The 19,458-nt window shown below is 38.8% G+C and overlaps 1 protein-coding gene across 12 annotated transcripts in view; it reads left to right on the forward strand.

Moving 5' to 3' along the window:
- Positions 1-19,458, forward strand: part of SIPA1L1 (signal induced proliferation associated 1 like 1) — a 443,906-nt gene that overhangs the window by 343,016 nt on the left and 81,432 nt on the right. For all 12 annotated transcript variants that reach the window (XM_057730455.1, XM_057730457.1, XM_057730458.1 and 9 more), the window contains 3 exons: positions 2,575-2,749; positions 12,322-12,425; positions 15,313-15,470. In XM_057730455.1, the coding sequence (XP_057586438.1) occupies positions 2,575-2,749; positions 12,322-12,425; positions 15,313-15,470 (437 nt within the window). The remainder of the gene's footprint in view (positions 1-2,574; positions 2,750-12,321; positions 12,426-15,312; positions 15,471-19,458) is intronic.

Here is a 19,458-nt window from a genome sequence, read left to right on the forward strand (position 1 = left end):
TGTCCTTGCATTCTGCTTTTCCCAGTGGTTTAGGGGAAGTTTCCTTACTTATCTTCTCTCTGAAGTGAACTCTTTTTTCATATATATAAATGAATCCTTTTGAATGTTGCCCAGTGAAATCTTAGGGCTTTATCTAAGAAGTTGAAAAAGCCACCCACAAATCCAGTGTCACTGCTGTGCTCTCCACTGAACAGGGTGACTTTTGTTTTACATTGTTGCCTGAGAAGGCTGATCTGGGAGGCACAGAGCCAAAGAGCAAATAACTCCAAGCTCCTTCCTTTCTCCAGATTGCTTCCTTTCTTTGATAGCTCTCCCTGCAGGGAGAGAGTAAAGGATCTGGCTGTATTAAGGACTTCTTTTGTAACAGACATAGAGCCTACCACTACTTTCTTATTTGTTGAGACCTAATAGGATACTCAGCTAAATTCTAAAGCCAAGATGAAATCGCTACCTGTGGGAGTTCCCCTTTAAGCATTAGTCACATTCAGACCTTTGAAGGGGACCAGCTGCCAGTGGTTATGTGGTAGGTTTTACTCTGCCTTTTTTTTTTCTTTCTTTCTTTCCTTTTGTTTTTTCTTAATTGCATATGGCATACAAAAAATGAACTAAATCCTAAATGTGTTTCTGTTAATAATGAAAATGAACTAGCAATAAAGCAAGGTTGTATGCTGTTTTAAAAAGATTCCAACATCGGTATATCCAGTTATTAGCAAGTTTCAGATCTGGAACTTTGCCTTCCACTCATGGGAGTAGGCAGAGTAAAGTAGAGTCAGTCTGCAGAATTATAGCACTCCTAAGGAGCTCTCATTTCTATGGGTCATGTAGAAGCTGCTGAACCTTCCTTGTCGACTCGTTAGCCTGCAGTGAAGCGGGGGAAGCAAGCAGGAGTTAGTTCCCTGATGACACCTAGTTATCACCATTCTGAACCATTAGGTTTAAGAAGTTGAAAAGAGTCAGGTTCACAGTCCCTTGTGTAAAACAATAGGAGCTGAATATGTTTCAGAATTAAGGAAGGTCCAGGTTTAGGAGGATAATAACACGCATGCAACACGGAGTAATGGTCCCGGCGGGAACTGGAGCAGCAGCCCGCAATCAGATACGTTAATATCTCCCAAAAATATGAATATTCACAGAAAGAGGAATGAATTAAAAAGTATTGCTGTCAGCTCATGTCAAGTTTTGCTGCCAAGTGTATTTGCTTAAATTGGGTTTTTACCTTTCCACTGTGGAATTGCAAATAAGGGGCTATGGACATATGTTGCAGTGACAGAAACAGAGCAAGACACGCCTGGTTGAGTGCTGGTAGTATTAATAGAGCCGAATCACAGGGCTGACAATTTATGATCTTGTTTCTCTCCCTACTGGGCCAGTTACTTGCTTTTCCCTTTTCTAACCTTCTCTTTGCGTATCTGTCAAACAGGGGTAATATTTGCTTTGTAGGTGTCTGTGACGGTAAGCTAATTTAAGTCAAACACTAAACAGTGACTGGCAGACAGTGGCTGTTCAATAAATGTCAGCTATTAACATTTTGCCTCTTCTCTTCCCCCTTTCCTTTTATGAGATAAAATTTACTGATGCAGTGGTTGCAGTGCCACTCTGCAAACAGGCCTAAGTGGTATGGATGGACCTGATTTCACTGGAGAACTAAAATTCTAAATTTTAATATTGAAAACTCATTTATTGTTAAATGACTAATTCAGGTTTAAAGTTTGTTTACAGAACGACTAGACTTTTCAGTGATGAGTAAGTGTTTTGATTAATGTGATATTTAAATTTCTTGAATGCTTTGTTTTAACTGTGTTTGAGGAAGGACTGTTTACCACTAGCTGATTTGCCATCATGTGGCCCCTTTTAAAGTTTCTATCCAGGTACTCATCTTTAAGAAAAATATTTGAAAAGGACAGGGTTGATGATGCTAGTGCTGTCACAAAGATGTAACCAAGGTTTATAACGTAATATATTGAAAGAATAGCATTGGGAGATGTCTTTTCCAATTTTACCCCACCCCCCACAAGATTTTATAAGAACTTTAATGGGCCTTTAGTGCAAAACAGTTTAAAATATCTTTTGTAAACAAAAATAGACCCACAGACATAGAAAATAAACTTTCGGTTACCAAAGAGGGAAGCAGGGAAGGGATAAATTAGGAGTTTGGGGTTAACATATACATACTACTATATATAAAATAGATAACCAACAAGGACCTACTGTATAGCGCAGGGAACTATACTCAATATTTTGTAATAACCTATAAGGGAGAGGAATCTAAAAAAAATGTGTGTGTGTATGTGTGTGTATAACTGCATCACTTTGCTGTACACCTGAAACTAATACAATGTTGTAAAACAACGGTACTTCACTGTAAAAAAAAAAGTACCTTTTGTAAAGTAGACCTTCACTTTTAAATTCTTAAGGCTTCCCCTTTTAAAAGGGAAAGAAGGAAAGCAGAAGGGTTTCAAGAAAAGAAAGAGCTTAGCTACTTGCTGGGCGAATGCACTACAGGACTTATTAGCATTTAAGTGGGCAGAGTGGGTCTGCCTATATTTATATGCATTGTATCACCTGCCTCCACAGCTGAACTATCAGCAGAAAGTAGGCATCATGTACTGCAAAGCTGGACAGAGCACGGAGGAAGAGATGTACAACAATGAAGCAGCCGGCCCCGCCTTTGAGGAATTCCTCCAGCTGTTGGGAGAACGCGTTCGGCTCAAAGGATTTGAGAAGTATCGTGCGCAGCTTGACACCAAAAGTAAGAAATCACTTGTACCCTCCTTCCAGGCTTACAGTCCTCCTGCTGTGTTGATGTTCGCCTGCTAAGTTGCCTGTAAAACAACATTGCCACTAACTGTAGAAAACTGCTGGTGATGGGGGAGAGGAAGCCAGGGAGGGTAGTTGTGGCTCTGAAACGATTGAAGACCATAATCAAAGTAGCAAGGGTTAGACTGTAAAAATACAGTGACATCAGAAGTGTGGAAGGTAGAAAGCAGTGGATGGAGATCATGCAGAAATGCTCCTGGAGAGTGTTGCATCAATTTCACCGTAATTAGAACATTAGAGTGATTAAAAACTCCTGCAACTTATAACCATCTGGTTGCGAGCCCTAGAATTTTTGACTCTCATTAACTCATTTCATAACCCTTGTGTGTATCTGTGTAGTCAGCCATTGTATGGTTTTCTTAATCATTTTTATATTTTAATATCTAGAGGTATTTTTATTTATTTTGTTATTATTGTCCATAGTCTAACGTAATCTCTAAGCAAATAGGCTTCTTAGCTCTGGTATTAGTTTGGCTCATAAAATGTGTGGATGAAAAGCACAATAGTGCCACAGTCTGTTTAGCTACAGCTCATGAACACACAGGTTTGTCCAGGACCATTCTCCAGGTGGCTAATAAAAGAGGTTCTCAAGTATCTAGAATATGTTGACTTCTGCTGTGTGTCTGTATGGAGGCAATTTTAAATTTTATCTCGAAATCCATCCATAGACACCTGTGACCTGTTTTTCTTTGAGAGGGTCTTTGGATTAGCACAACTGTATTGCAGTCTATAGTAATTGCTTGTATTTTCTATACAGGAAATTAAATAAGGAGGTGAGTCATGAAAACAGAAAAGCATTCATAAACTCCACTGCAGGGAAGAATTTCCTGTTGCCATGGTTTTGCTGTTGCCAACTTGGAAACGACATACAGGAGAGCCTATGAAAAACCATAAATAGCCTAGACTCTTAAATATTATTTTAACGTTCCATATTCTGCTTGCAACTGCATAAAATGTTAAGTCTCAGTATGCCCTTAAACTCTTTTTATCAAGATATTCTGACATTTACTCTGTAATTCATTCACGTTGTCTGATTTGTTGTGTTATGTAAGTTATAATCACCACAAAGAGCTATTAAAAGGGTCTAGGAGGAGAATGTAATAAGCATCTTGATTCTATCAATGAATGGCCAGATTGGGAGTTGGTAAGAGTGATTATTTATTTATTTTTAAGCTCTTTATTGGAATGTATTTGCTTTACACTCTTGTACCAGTTTTTGAGGTACACCAAAGTGAATCAGCTGTATTTATACATGTATCCCCATATCCCCTCCCTCCTGTGACTCCCTCCCTGCCTCCCTGTCCTGGCCCTCTAAGGCATCACCCATCATCAAGTTGATCTCCCTTTGTTATACAGCAATTTCCCACTAGCTACCTATTTTACAGTTGGTAGTGTATATATGTCTATGCTACTCTCTCACTTTGTCCCAGCTTCCCCTTCGCCCCCCACCCCAGCCCTGTGTCCTCAAGTCCATTCTCTACATCTGTATCTCCACTCTTGCCCTGTCACTGGGTTCATCAGTACCATTTCTTCAGATTCCATATATATGAGTTAGCATATGGTATTTGTTTTCCTCTTTCTGGCTTACTTCGCTCTGTATGACAGTCTCTAGGTCTATCCACCTCATTACATATAGTTCAATTTCATTCCTTTTTATGGCTGAGTAATATTCCATTGTATATATGTGCCACATCTTCTTTATCCATTCATCTGTTGATGGGCATTTAGGTTGCTTCCATGTCCTGGCTATTGTAAATAGTGCTGCAATGAACATTATGGTACATGTATCTTTTTGGATTATGGTTTTCTCTGGGTATATGCCCAGTAGTGGGATTACTGTGTATTTACATGGTCCCAGCCATCTCCTAATGATGAAGGGCAATGTGAGAAATGTACAGCAAGGCCATACGTAAGCAGTGTGGCATTGAGTAAGGCAGTGGAATAAGCAAAGTAAGCACTTTGCACCTTTTGCCCCTGTATCCTAATAACTGCAAAGGCCCGGATCAGCCAGCTGCCTCTAATGGCACAATTTTCAGGAATGTAATACATTCATCAGGGAAGGGTTCCTTTTCACTGAACTACTCTCCTTCAAGGCTCCTTATAACCTTCTGAGGCATAGCTCCTGAGAAGGAGGGTTCAGTTTCCTTTTCTGTCCTTTCAGAGGGTCACGTTTCCTAAAGCGAATGAAAAGTAGGAAAGTGTTTCCACTCTAAAGCCTGAAGAAGACAGTGTGCGTATTTATCTCTCTTACTCCAAGCTGGAAGGAACCATTAGCCTCATCACTTAAACGGCTATTAAACAATAACAGACCACAGAAATAGGGATCAGCCCGCCTCTGCACTCCCCAGCAGCCTCCTACTGGCCATGACACACCCATAGATGAGACCTTTTTTTTATATATATAAATAAATGTATTTACTTTATTGGCTGTGTTGGGTCTTTGTTGCTGCACATGGGCTTTCTCTAGTTGCAGCAAGCGGGGGCTACTCTTCATTGTGGTGTGCGGGCTTCTCGTTGCAGTGGCCTCTCTTGTTGCAGAGCACGGGCTCTAGGTGCATGGGCTTCAGTAGTTGTGGCACATGGACTCAATAGTTGTGGCTCACGGGCTCTAGAGCGCAGGCTCAATAGTTGTGGTGCACGGGCTTAGTTGCTCCATGGCATGTGGTATCTTCCTGGGGCAGGGATCGAACCTGTGTCCCCTGCATTGGCAGGCAGATTCTTACCCACTGTGCCACCTAGGAAGTCCCAGAGATGAGACTTTGTTCTGTGTACCATGAGATAATCTCACCACATCTTACCTGACTTTACGTTGTGTTAGGAAACTCTTTCAATAATCCTTAAAAAGAGAGAATGCTTTCTAGAACATGTGTTCCTAACGGATCACTCCCTCTCCATGTGACAGTGTAGTTGTCACTTGGATCTGTGGATTCGTAGGCTTCATCAAATTAAAATATTTTTTGAGAAACTCATTTTTTAATTTTTCTGCACCTTTCCCCTTCTGAATCTCCAGTTAGACATATATTAGGTCATTTACTAGTTGTGATTTGAATTTTAAACTTTATTTTTCCCTATATGCTTGTGTTTGGATAATTCCAATTAATGTATTCAAGTTCAATGTATTTTTTATTTTCTTCCATGGTGTCTTAATCTGCTGTTATCCAATCTAGTGAAATTTTCATTTCAAATTTTGTGATTTTTCAGGTCCAGAAGTTACATTTGGGTTTTCCTTTCTTTTCTTTTCTTCTCTTTCCTTTCTTTCTTTCTTTCTTTTTTTTTTTTTTTAATACATTTTCCATAGTCTTCTCATTAGATTCACGTCCTCCTTTAAAGCCTTGAACATATTTATAAGGGCTGTTTTAAAGTGTTTGTGTGCTAATTCCATCATCCTTGTCATGTGGGGTCTCTTTTTTTTTGGGGGGGGGGGCTTAAAAATTTAATATGTCTTATCTGATATCAATATGATTTTCTCATAGCAATTATAGGCCTACAACTGAAGCTTGGTTTGTTGTGGTGCTCTTAGTATTTACAGCATGGTGAACTCAGGCAGACAATGCAACTACCAATTTCTCTTGCTTTTGAGTTACATTTTACTGCTTCATCTGTCTGGTTATTTTTGACTGGATAGTGGACATTGTGTATGTTTCATCATTGAGGATCTGGATTTTGTTATCTTCTTTAAAGCATGTTGTTTTATTTTGGTGGGCAATTAAGTTAGTTACAGAACAGCTTCATCTTTGTGAATCTTGTTCTTAGGATTTTTAAAAGCATACCTGGAATAGCCTTTAGTCTCTGGCTAATTTAGCCCTCCTACTAAGGCACCTGAATACCTTCATATTCAGTGAGGTATCTCTGCTGTGGCCAGTCAGAACTTGAATGCCTTCCAGCACTGTGTGAACTGTGAGAATTGTTTGGCTGACAAATCTCTGGTAGTTGTCATTTCCCCAATAGTTTTTCTTTTCTTTTCTTTTTTTTTAAATTGAGGTATGATTGACATATAACGCTACATTAGTTTTGGGTGTACAACATAATGATTCAGTATTTGTACATGTATATATCCCAAAATGATCACTAAAGTAAGTCTAGTTAACACCTATCACCATACCTAGTTACACAATTTTATTTTCTTGTGATGAGAACTTTTAAGATCTACTCTCTCAGCAACTTTCATTTATGAAATACAGTGTTATTAACTGTAGGCACCATGGTGTACATTACCCTGATGGTTTTTCTTGCCCTGGCTTTTGGAACCGCACTCTGTGCTCCTGCAGCTTAATAATCAGCCCAAGGCTCAAGGGAACCCCTGGATAGATTTCTGAGCCTCCTACACTGTATAGTGTCCTCTTCTTTGGTATTCTGCCCAGCAAATATCAGCCACCTCAGCCTTCCAGACCTGCAGCACGTTTTGGCTCCCCTCTTCAAATCCCTGCTCTGTGCCATAGTTTTGAAAAGTACCTCCAGGTAGAAAGTTGGGTGGGATCATAGGGCTCACCTTCTTTGATACTTTTTTCTCGGGGAATCACTGTCTAGTGCTGGCTATTGTAAAATGTCTGAAAAAAAGTTGTTTCAGATATTTTGTCAATTTTTCTGTTTATTTACAATGGGAGAGCAAGTCCTGTTATGGCCAGAAGCGAAAGTCCCAGACACTTTTTATATGTCATCTCATTTAATCCCCGCAGACTCTGCTAGACGCCAGTTATCTCCATTCTACAGAATTGGCTTCTTTAGATTAACTCATGTGCCCAAGTTTAGGCAGCTAGTTAGCATTAAGGAGGAAGAATAGATCCTGTTGTTATGGTTAATGACATATTCAGAGAAAGCGTAAGTGCAGAATTAGGTACAGTGAAGCCCAGAGCTCTGCCTTGTCACTGTGTCTTCCCCTCTCTACAGCCCTTGGGCTAAAAATACCCAAGCCATCTCATGAGACAGCTCCACTTGTCACGTATTACAATTATAATCAGATTTTAGTACTTTGGTAAATGAGAGGCTCAGGAAAGGAAGGATTGATGGAACTGTCTAACTGACCATTTCTTCCTTTTCCCAATTTTCCATACAAAGTCCAATTTCCCACCTCAGAAATAAGGATTTCCAGCAAACAAGCTACAGGTGTGTCAGGGCTTGGAGCAGTTCTGCAGTGAAGAAACTTTCAGGAGTGAATTTTTTTCTCCTCTTTTTGATTCTTTATTTGGATGGCATAACCTCTAGATAACTACCATTTCCTCACACTACAGTAAATACAAAATTAAGCTTCCCACCAAGCAGTCTGTTATTTGAAAGCTGGAGACCACCCTCACTTAAAGCTGTGTGTATGGGTTATTATTTGGGAAATTATTTCCTGAGTGAGGCACGTTTGTCAAGTCAGCACGTAGGAGACTTAGAAACCCTTTGAAAAGCATTCCTTCAAAGCTCTGCCCTCATTGATTTGCTGCAGTGTTAATGAATGCTTGTGGCTTCCCCCATTTTTTAGCAGTGTTATATAGATCGTGGAGATTCAGGGTCTTAGAGGAGATGTAAGACTTTTCATAAAGAAAATAAACCCTTCTTTATTTGGAATATTTAACCTTTGATAAAGAAAGGAATAAAACTAGCATTATTTAAATGCTTCACACATGCAAAGAACTATTTGGAGTTCTAGAGACTGACGAATGAAGAAAAGTTTCCTTTTTTCACCTCCTTAACTTTGAGCTGTGTTATAGTATAAGGTTTTTGCCTTTGAGTGTTACTGAGACACAGTTGGCAAAGACATTAAAATATGTAAAAGGCCCTGTTTAAGGCAGCTACACTTTTTATCTTAACTGCACAAAATTCTAAGCTCTGATCAACACATTTCTTGAGCATCTTCTATGGGCTCGTACTTTCATAGCACACAGTTTCGTTCAGTCCTCACAACAGTGAGAAGAATATTGAGGGGCAGAGAGGTGAAGTGACTTGTTTGTGGCCATTTAGCAAATGATGCTGGAGGTATTGGAATTCAGGTCTTCTTACTTCCAGGAATCCAGGTAATTGCAGCTATCTTGCAAAGTGCTCAGTAGGTAGAAAATAGTACTGACTGATTCCTAAGTACCCGCCCCACATTATCGCTTATCCTTTTCTCATAATATGTTAGTGATTTTAAGTCCCAAGCACATACGTACGCACACGTGCGCATTCCTTGAACTGACACAGTGTGAGTTCTCCTGTCATGGCAAAGGGCAGTATTACAGACTCTCCTTGATCCTATCCTCAGTGATGTAAAGTAACCCCCCGCCTGACCGTGCTTAACGGTATATGGAAAAAATATGAGTAAATGTGGTAGATGCCAGAGCAGGGGGGATTCTTGACTTTCCCAAATATTTCATTCCTGAGTGGGTGAACTAGTGCTACAAGGACAGAGGCGTGCCAGGGTTCCAGATGTCAGTACTTGTGCCTGGCTGTGCTCCCGAGCGTTGACCTCTGCATCCCCAGACCCCGAGGCCAGCTTGCGTACCAGGGAGATCTGGGGTCTTAAGTGGATGGTCCCCAGCAGCCGGCTGACTATTATAGTATTTCAAACTATGGGTAATAATGACATCCACAACCTGTCTGCGATTTTGTTCTGCATTTGATGTGTTCTGTAGTGGTGAGGACATTCATAAACTGAGCTTAAGCTTTCTTCATTCTGTTGACTTTATCAGTCTACATACATTTAATTCATGAGATTGCTTTTCTCCTTGTATTCATAAGTATTTAAAACTAGGAACTTCCCCCACATCAAATTGCTTAGGCTTGTTTTCCTTTATCTAGCTTTTCTGAACTCAGATGTATCTGTTAGTGACCAGAAAGTGGTTATATAAAAACCAAATTACTTTTTCCCGATTCAGATTGCTACACATCCACCCTTATCATCCAAGTTTTAGTCCCCTGAAAGCAAAAGAGTTGAGCCAGAAGTCAAGGATGAATATGACATTGACCGTATCTGAAACTGCTTCTACAAACTTATTAACCTATTCATACTATCTTCAAATAGAAGTGCCTAATGTAGGATATTATCACTTATCTATACCTTTTCACAGCAGCTGAGAAGAATATTCTTGTCATTCCTCAATTATTCAGTGTCTTCTTATCATCTAGTTTGAATATTAGAAATTTTACCTTCTATGACTTAGTGTAGAGGGCTGACCTTATTAGTGGATATACACCACTCGCTGGCAGTATAATTTGGAGGCAAATCACATGATTATCAAGGTGACCTGTAAGATGCCTGAATTTATTTTTTAACTTTTAAAGCTCCATACAAATATGAAGGAACATTATCTTCTTATCCCTCTTCTATAAGCATACTTTCCATTTAGAAATTACTCAATATATATTATTTTCAACCAGAGAAAAAAAGATTTTTGTCATTTTTTTCACCTACGGTCATCTTCCTGATTTTCATTCTGTTAAGTATTTCATGGTCTCAAGGTCACTAAAAATATAATAATAACATTAGATGCCTTATTCTTTAGAGAATATAACAAACATTCGTTTTATATTCTCTCTGGTAAAGTTTAGCAATTCTATTATGTACACAGTAATTTCAGGATTTGGGGATTCCTTTCTTCTCAGAAAAGAAAATTTCATTTTTTTGGCCCTAGTTTCATTACTAAAACTTTTGAAACTGTTTCCAGACTGTTTAAAATTATCAGCAAAGCTGGGGTTTTTTAAAGTCCCCAGAAGAAGACTGGTCGTGAAGCATCAATTGAATAAAATGAGGCAAGCATAGGAAGGAGAGAAAGGACAGGAAATAGAAAACAAATTATCTTCGTGGTTATCTTACTTCTATTTTCTTTCCTGGTAGTAATACCTTTAGAATTAGAAAGACATATAAAGCAAAATGTAATACATGAACCCTGGATGATAATCTTTCTAGCTCATTAGTTTTGCCAAAAATTGACCTGAAACACATGTAAGTACTCATCATAGCTGACACATTGACTTGAAAGATGTAAAATGTGCAGATCAGTTCTAGAGGTATTTATAGCAAGGGTCCTTAGCAATAGATACCTTCTTCATACTCAGGGTCTGTCTTAAGTAGGTCAGTGATTTATTGTAGTAATTTGTAGTTTTTTGTGGTAGTGGTCATTAACATTTAGAAGATATTTTTCTCGGGAGTTACCTGTTGGTACGCATTTTTGCAGTTTTTCAAAAGTGGCCTTTACTTTATTCCACATTTATCTTGTTTTTAAAACCCTTTGCATTTTATGCCCTCTTCAAAATTAAGATCCTCCAAGAATCTCAAGGTTGAAACTCGGGGCTCTAGAACATCCTAACACCTCTCTGCAAACCTCCTTATGGTCTATTCTTGGAGCAGCGCCTAAGGGCAGTGCAGTTACTGCATTCGGTCCCCTGGGGGTGTTTATTAAAATAGATTCTTCTGCCCAGCCCCACACCTACGGAGCAGTATTTCTGGGGGTGGGGGTGGAAAGCTCCCTTTTAAGCAGCTCTGCAGCCGACTCCACGCACACTCCAGTTTGAGAACTACTTCCTTTTGGTACATGCCAGAGGCTTTGTTTTGCAGCGCCATTCTCTAAAATGCTGTAAAGTATTTATTTGCTCCTCAGCAACATGTTTGGTGGAGGATTGAGTTTACCCAAAATGAATGCACTCCTGTTTATTTTGCCACCTGCAAGTTCAGGTACTTCAAGTCTAAAGATATTCCCCTTCAGTTGGACAGTTAATAATTCCCTTTGGTTTCCAGGTATTTATGAGCACATTGATTTGTTAATGATTAAGGGGGCTGAGGTTGTTTTTCTTCATTAAGGAAAGTGAGAGCAAAACACAGTCTTAAGTTGTTGGGCATTGCTATAATACCTTTGTTCTTCAGTGTCACAATCTTGTGAAGTTTCCATGTATTTGTTAAGAACAAAATGGTTCTCTTGCTTGAGTCAGAAGTATTGGAGAAGATGTTCTGAACTTGAAGTCTGTGGACGGAATTCAGGGTTCAGTGAAATTGGATGGGAAATAATTTTACATTTATCTTCACTGACCCCAATAGAAATTTAGCATTTCTTTCAGTTGTGAATGCAGGCAGCAAACCACAGTAGTATAAGCTCTACCTGTGATTTTTATCGCCAATGGAAAATGCAGGTGTCTTCATATTGTATTGTTTGTTGTTGGAGGCATGTCAAGATACTGCTTATGCAGTTCGCTGTGTCAAAATTATAGTAGTTATTAGACCAACTGCTAAAACTTGTTATACAGATCTTATGCTATTATATCATTTAAAAATTATTTTGATAGCGGTATTTTGCAGTCTGTTGAAATCTTGTGTATTTTATCTTGCGCATTTATAAATATTCTGATAAGGAATCCATAGGCTTCTAGACTGCCAAGGGGGATTGGTCACAAAAAATGGGTACAAACTCTTGTACTATACCTTGTCTAGGGTCTCTTTATCCTAAACCATTTCCCTTTTTTTTTTTTTTTTTTTTGAGATCTCTTAAATGAACTGTTTTTCCTACTACAGTTGCCTCATGTTTTTGTTTTGGTTTTGGTTTTTCACTGTAGCGGACTCCACGGGAACGCATTCTCTGTACACAACATACAAAGACTATGAGATCATGTTCCATGTTTCCACCATGCTGCCATACACGCCTAACAACAAGCAACAGGTAAGAGATCCTTGTGTCATCTGCCCTCCTTTCATTTCCTCCAGAAGCCTAAGTAGCAAGTTTGTAAAATCTTAAACCAGAATTTAATGTTGCACCTGTCACAGCAGCAGGAAGCTTTGTACTTTGTGGAAGTAAGGAATAGCATAGGAGCTGAAAACAAATGAAGAGACACAAATTCTAGGTGAACAGCCAGCTGGATGGCTTTGTGAATTAATCATTTGCTTTTCACCCACGTGGACTGAGGTTTTCCTGACATCTGAAAAGAACAAGTTGAAATCACGATGATTAGAGGACTCTGCGGGGTCGCACAGAACACAGGAGTGGGTGAAGTTTCATCTCAAGAGGCCAGTGTACAAAGCAGGAAAGTACTGATGTTTCATTTTAGATTTCAAAGGTTTCCTCTATTAACTTGGAGAAGAATCAAAATAAATGTCAGCAGGACCTCAGAAAAGTGTGTTTTCTTAATGTGTTCTTCAGGGGACGGCATAAGTAACAATCGCATTTGTGTACCTCGCACACAGAGTTTCTTTTAAAAAGATCTACGAGCACGGTGCCTGTTCCTAAAATGTAGTCTGTGAGATGATAAAACGTGAAAACTAAGAAATGGCAGATGGTTACAGAGCAAGAGGGAAACTGGCAGTATTGTTTTAAAGAGTATGTGGTAGTTGTTGTTTTTAAAAAATATTTTAAAACAAATGATACCAAACTGAAACTTAAAAGAACCAAGAGAACTAACAGACTCTCCTTTCAACAGCTGTTATAAACACAGCAGTCTAGTATCACTTCTGACCTTGAAACGGACATCGATTTTGTTATTGTCCGTTGTTGTCCTAACAGAACACAGGCCAGCTACAGAATGAATCACATCCTCTTTCACAGAATTTAACAAAACGTGATCAGATCTAACACGTCGTCACTTTAGGTTTGATTACATCGCACAGGTCAGCAACAAAATCTTGCCTCTTATGATTACCAAAGTAATCAAAAATAGGAAGCAAAGCAATGAATCAGCTATTGAAACAAATAAGCCTGAAATAAACCTATTTTAAAATAAATTCCCCGATCTGGAGTTTATTGACAGTTTGTTTTATGCAAATGCCAAGTTCTAGATTTCTTAGAGGAAAACACCATGCTAAGAAAAATATACCAAACTCATTCTGACCAGACAGTAGAGAGAATTTAAAAACATTAACAAATGACCTTTAAAGGGGAGAGGAAGGCGTATTCTACCTGATTACTCAGCAGAGAAATGTAACGTGGGGGAGTGGGGGTAAAAAATTTAGTAAGAAGTTTCAGTTGTATATCCCACTAAATGAGTTAAAGTGCTGAGCTGAGTGAGTTGACATTTAAGTGGACAGCTATCTTAAATTATTTAATTTGGGGTCCAATCAAGGCAAAAGTATTGTGGTCCTAAATCATAATGAAAGAATAATTGGTATTCTACATATTAAGAAATTTTAATTCTCTAGCTAAAGAATTTACTTCTTCTACATAGATTACGTTATGCTTGGAAAAACCAGAAAGAGCATGTCTTTTAAAACCTTTTTGTATAATTTGGTTTATAGGTACTGTCTTTTTTTTTTTCATTGTATATAATGCGAGATGGATAGATGGATTTATTTCTGTTTGGGTCCTTTAGTAAGACAGTAACATTACATATCAAGCCATATTTTGAAAGAAGAATGACATTGCCTCAAAAAGACAATGACATCTATGCAGGGATGGCATATGCATAGACAGATTATATTTGAGTTTGATGTGTTCAAGATCCTGAGTAGATTAATAATCTTTGATAACGGGTATATTTTTTATAGCAATCAATACAGAGCAGCCTTTATTTCTGTAACATCTAATAATATAGCATGTTTAGAAATGAACAGCCTCATTAGAAGATATTTCGGGATGCTTTAAAATTCCTAAGGTTAAAAGTACATTTCCCGAACATTCTAACTCCCAATTCTCAGCCCTAATCTAATAGGCTGTTGTTTCTCCCAGCTGGTAGCCAATACTCAAACATTGAATTTACTGGTATGTAATCTGTGTAAGTTAAAGTCACTGGAGAATTTTTTTAAAAAGGTTTGTAGATACAAGCTTATGTCTGATGGATAGTTTGTATAAATGTCATGTTTAGTTGTTTTCCTCCAGGTAGGAGCCTTCTTGTAATAAATATGAGTAATATAAATTTTGTTCAGTTTTTCTTCAGGGTTGAGTTAAACTATCTAATAACCCCCTCCTAGAGAGGCACTGACCTAGGATGATTTGGAGTGCCTGAATTTCAAAGCCACCTTTCCAAAACACCATTTAATGTGAAACAGAAGGTGGTCTTAAGCAGCTTTCACTGTAATTAAAGAAGCTATTTACACCTGAAATTTAACCCGCTTTAAAACTGTTAGAACGTTCTGAAATATTAATTTCTGCATTCCCAGCTTGTGCCACAAAAAGTATTATCTGAAAACACCTTAGCCACATTTCTTTAAATGAAGCTAATTAAATCAGAACATAAATTGCGTTGTAATTACTTCAGCCATTCTCATCAAAAAAAAAATCTTCCCTATGGCAAGTTTCTTTCTTATATGAAAATGGAACAAAACTGTTGTTATGGAAACTGAGGATTTGGAGGTGCTAGAACTTGGCGTAATATGCTAGAGATTGGTTAGATCTCTTTGAATGGACTATGTATTTTATGCAAATTTTCAAATATTTATTTCCATATTCTTCCTTGGAGGGAATGAAAAGACATGCTAAAATATTGACAATAACTGTGTAGATTACCTCCCCTAATATGTACTGATTAATAATGAATGTTTAAAACACAGTTACATAAGGGAATCGGGGAGGAAAAAGCAGAGCATTGTCATTTATATCTTTTGCTTCTGTTTTCTTTTAGCTCCTACGGAAGCGGCACATTGGAAACGATATCGTAACAATTGTTTTCCAAGAGCCTGGAGCACAGCCATTCAGCCCGAAAAACATCCGATCCCACTTTCAGCACGTTTTTGTCATTGTCAGGGTTCACAACCCCTGCACTGACAGTGTCTGTTACAGGTACTGGTTGCAGAGGTGGCTGGATGGGCATGGGTGGGTGGTCACATCGAAGGCCCCCTCCAGCTCTGCTTTCCGGAGTGGCAGTGGGAAGTCTATTGCTGTTTGTTTCTGTCTTTAACCTATGCATGTGGATGGCCGAATTCACAGGATGACGTGACCTGATGGCATTGACGTTCCCCAGACATGTTGGTTAGACACCTGCTGTTTCCATTTGCACCTCCTCCTTAGGTGTTGTCCTTCATCCTTGCCATCTGGTCACCAGCTGATTACTCATGCTGCTAATTATATTTTGCTTCTGCCATGCCAAAAGCAGAGAATGATCATAAGTAGGGAAGAGAAGTTTTTTTTTTTAATTATTATTAGTATTATTATTTTTAAAAAGCCCAAATGCTTGTTTAGGGCTGACTTGATTCCCTCTAACGTTTCTGATGGCAGCCTTAGATGTATGTCTATGCTTCGTTAAGCATTTGGTGGAATTGTTTCAGTGTCCGTCATTGACCTAGTCTCATGAGTATCAGAATTCAAGCATCTACCTGCAGAGGCCTCTGCAAAGAATCCTGAAGGGGGTTGGTGTTGAAGAGGGTAAGAACCTGTGATGCTGGGTTGGCATGAGTGTAGTGCCAAGATGTGCGAGGATGTTCTAGCATTAGTGAGATGTCCTAATAGGAATCTATCCTTTCAAAATATGAAAGTTTATCATATCTTTCCATCCCTAAAATTTTGAAGACAAGACTGTTAATTTTGGATATTTGTTTTTGAGTTAATGTAGCCACCTACACAGAAAGTGGCCATCGCAGACTGATAATTGGTTTGTTGTGAGATCTACAACTGTCTAATCCTAGGTGTAATGCAGGTTAATTATAGGAGAACAAGCAAGTTCAGGGACCAAAACAAGTCAAGATTACAGTGGACTCCTGCTGACTGCCGTCATCCTTGACCGTTCCTCAGTAACTGTGCATGATGAGCTCTAATTAGAAGCCCAGCTCTAATCTAGGCACCTTATTTGTGTTAACCTCATTTAATTTTTAAAACCTATTAGGTAGATGCTGTTTTAATTCCCATTTTCAGATGAGGAAATTTAAGCACATGGGATAGGTAACTTGCACGAGATCAGCTGGTACTGGGCAGAGTTTAGGTTTGAATGCACCAAGTCTGGTTTTAGAGCCCAGTCTCTTAACGGCTCTGCCACCCTGCCTCACTGCACGCTGCATGAAATAGGGGTCTTTGCTGGCCCTGCTGCTGACCTACGGGCTATTCCTGAACTTCTTGGTGCCAATATGAAAACCCCAGACCAGGGAGGTCTATAGTTTCCTAGACTCAGTGGGTGGAAACTCACACAAAGGAAACCTAGATCTGAAGCCTCTTATCAAGAATATAGTCTCCAGAAGAATTAGTGCAGAACATTTGACTGTAATTGGGATGGATAACTATTTGCATTTAGAAAATACCCCAAGCAATTGAAACGCGCTATGTATTGGTTTCACACAAAGGATTTCATACTGGTTTGTAGATAGAATGCTAAATCCTTTTTTGAATGGTCAGTAGGAAGTTTGGGGAGTGGAAAGCTATGTACTTTCTTTTAAAAAGAGATTCTTCTTTTGAGGGCTTTGTCTAAATAAAGTGCTGTCCAATAGAAAGATAATGCAAGTCATATTAATTTTATACTTTCCAATGGCCATATTTTTTAAGTAACAAGAAGTAGGTAAAATTAATTTTAACAATGTTTTTTGACCCAATAGTATTTTTTATTTACCTGGTATAACTGAATATTATTTCAACATGTAATTTCTAAATTTTAAGAATTGAGATATCTTACGTATTTTTGGATGACTGAAATCTGGAGTGCATTTCTGATTTACAGCTCATCTCAGGGTGCTCCGTTTTCATTGGAAATAATCTGTATTTAGATTTCATAAAATTTGCAGTTGGAAAAGTAGATTCATAATAGCTTATTCCAAACATGCTTTTGAAAGACTTTTGAAAAACTGAATCGAGTGTCAGTTTTTAAAATTTAATATGCTTTTAATACTCCTTGGTCACACTAGCCATATTTCCAGAGCTCTGTAAGCACTGAAAGTGTGGCCAGTGCAAGTCTAAATAGACTGTTAGGAGGAAAGGTGTCTGAGCCTTCTTCAGTACTTGACTGGATGAAGGGATGATATCTATTTTATTCTCAAACTCTCCTCCCCAGCCTGAAAATGATGATTTTTGCTCTCTCTCTCTCTTTCTTATTTTTAATCTCTTACCTGGAAAGCCCATCTTCTTAGGCCCACCTTGTGATGCTGGGGCCTTTGCAGGAGGATGCTGGACACCCCTGCTTGTAAGACACAGGCTAGTCTGGAGTTCCCAGTTGCCAAGCTTACTTGAAGACACAGTGTGCTGTGAATTTGGGAACTAAAGTAGTGATCTTTTCCTGTTATAAACTTTGGGTACATGGATTTTTCTCAGTCCTTCTCGAACTCAGGTAGGCATGTTTCCTGGGGTATCTGGTGATGCCAGGAGATGTCTAAAGGCCCAGAATAACCCAGATGTTTAGGGGCCCAGCTCCTCCCCAAAACTACTAGGGATGTGAATTTATAGGCCTCTTTCATTAAGGATACTCTCTGGTGGGAAGGCTTAGAGATGCATTTAATTTATACACATTTTATTTAAATCTAATTTAATTCTGTCTCTAAGAGATATAGTTAAAATAACTCAAATGCTTTTCATCCTTTCATCTCTTGTTCCCAACTTTCTCCACTGTGAACTCTTCGCTTTTATTTGCTGACATCTATTTGGTGCCCAACGTGTGGCAAGTTATTTCCTCAAAGGAGCATCTTACTGTAATTGCGTAGAGAATTGTGGGGTTAGTACAGGCTAAAGAGTAAAGAACGTTTAACTGAGAAAATGGGATTTGGTGTGTGTTTTGAAACACAGATGGTGGAATTCAGTGGCAAAATGAGAAGTAATTCTGTGAGTGTAGGGGTGGAAAGTGGTATAGATGGACACATAGACACAGGAAGGAAAGTGGAAAGTACAGTAAGAAGGCTATGCTGTCAGAAAGATTAGTGGGCAGTGGAGGCCCTTGGAATGCTAGGCCAACAAATAACACTGTATAAATAGCTTTAGGAAAATTCACTCACTGTCACCATGGAAAGTGATTTATATACAGAAACACAAACTTAGAGTGTATTGTTATTCACTTATTTTTCACTGGTTCTTTACAGTCCTAATCAAAATACACTAAGCAGTATTCTAGGCTCTGGGATTCAACAAAGGAACAAAGGGGAAAAAATCCCTATAGGCTCTGAAATAATGTGTGTCGTGTCGCCCTTGGAACTAGAAAGCTTATACAGGAAAAACTGACTAGTTCAGGCTAATTCCAGAGGCCAGTTAACCTTGAATAGCAGACATAGCCAAGAACTCAGAAATTAATCACTAAGTCTTTGTACTAAAGCTTATGCCCATACCTGATACGCGGACCCTCTGGTCTTTATTATTTTACGTGTATCATGACAGAGAGCTTAATTGTCTGGTTTCAGTTGATAGAGCAGATTAGAAGCAACAGATCAAAAAGATGAGCCGTTTAGTGGCAAGGACGTACTGAAAGCATAAGTAAGTGATTACCGATAAGGGAGATACGGAAAAACGATTCACGTTAAAAGTACAACTTCAGTAAGCATAGCAGTCTGGGGTCATTTGGTTTGGGATGAGACAACCAAATACACATCACTCACCCCTGAGGGCCTCACTTTGTGAAAACATGATACAAAAATTTTGTCACCATTTTTTTTAAACAACTAATGAGTTAATGGATCTAGGCATTGATCATCAAAGGCTGCAAACACCATAAAAAGAGACAAATATGTGTCTCATAATGGAAGAATACAACCCCATCTAGGAATTAGTCTCACCCGCTCTTCCCAAAATTGATGATCAAACCTCTAGAGCAGGGGTCCCCAAGCCCTGGGCCGCATAGCAGGTGGTGAGTGGCAGGGAAGCGAACAAA

Source organism: Hippopotamus amphibius, chromosome 4 (genome assembly GCF_030028045.1).
Source record: "Hippopotamus amphibius kiboko isolate mHipAmp2 chromosome 4, mHipAmp2.hap2, whole genome shotgun sequence".
NCBI lineage: Eukaryota > Metazoa > Chordata > Mammalia > Artiodactyla > Hippopotamidae > Hippopotamus > Hippopotamus amphibius.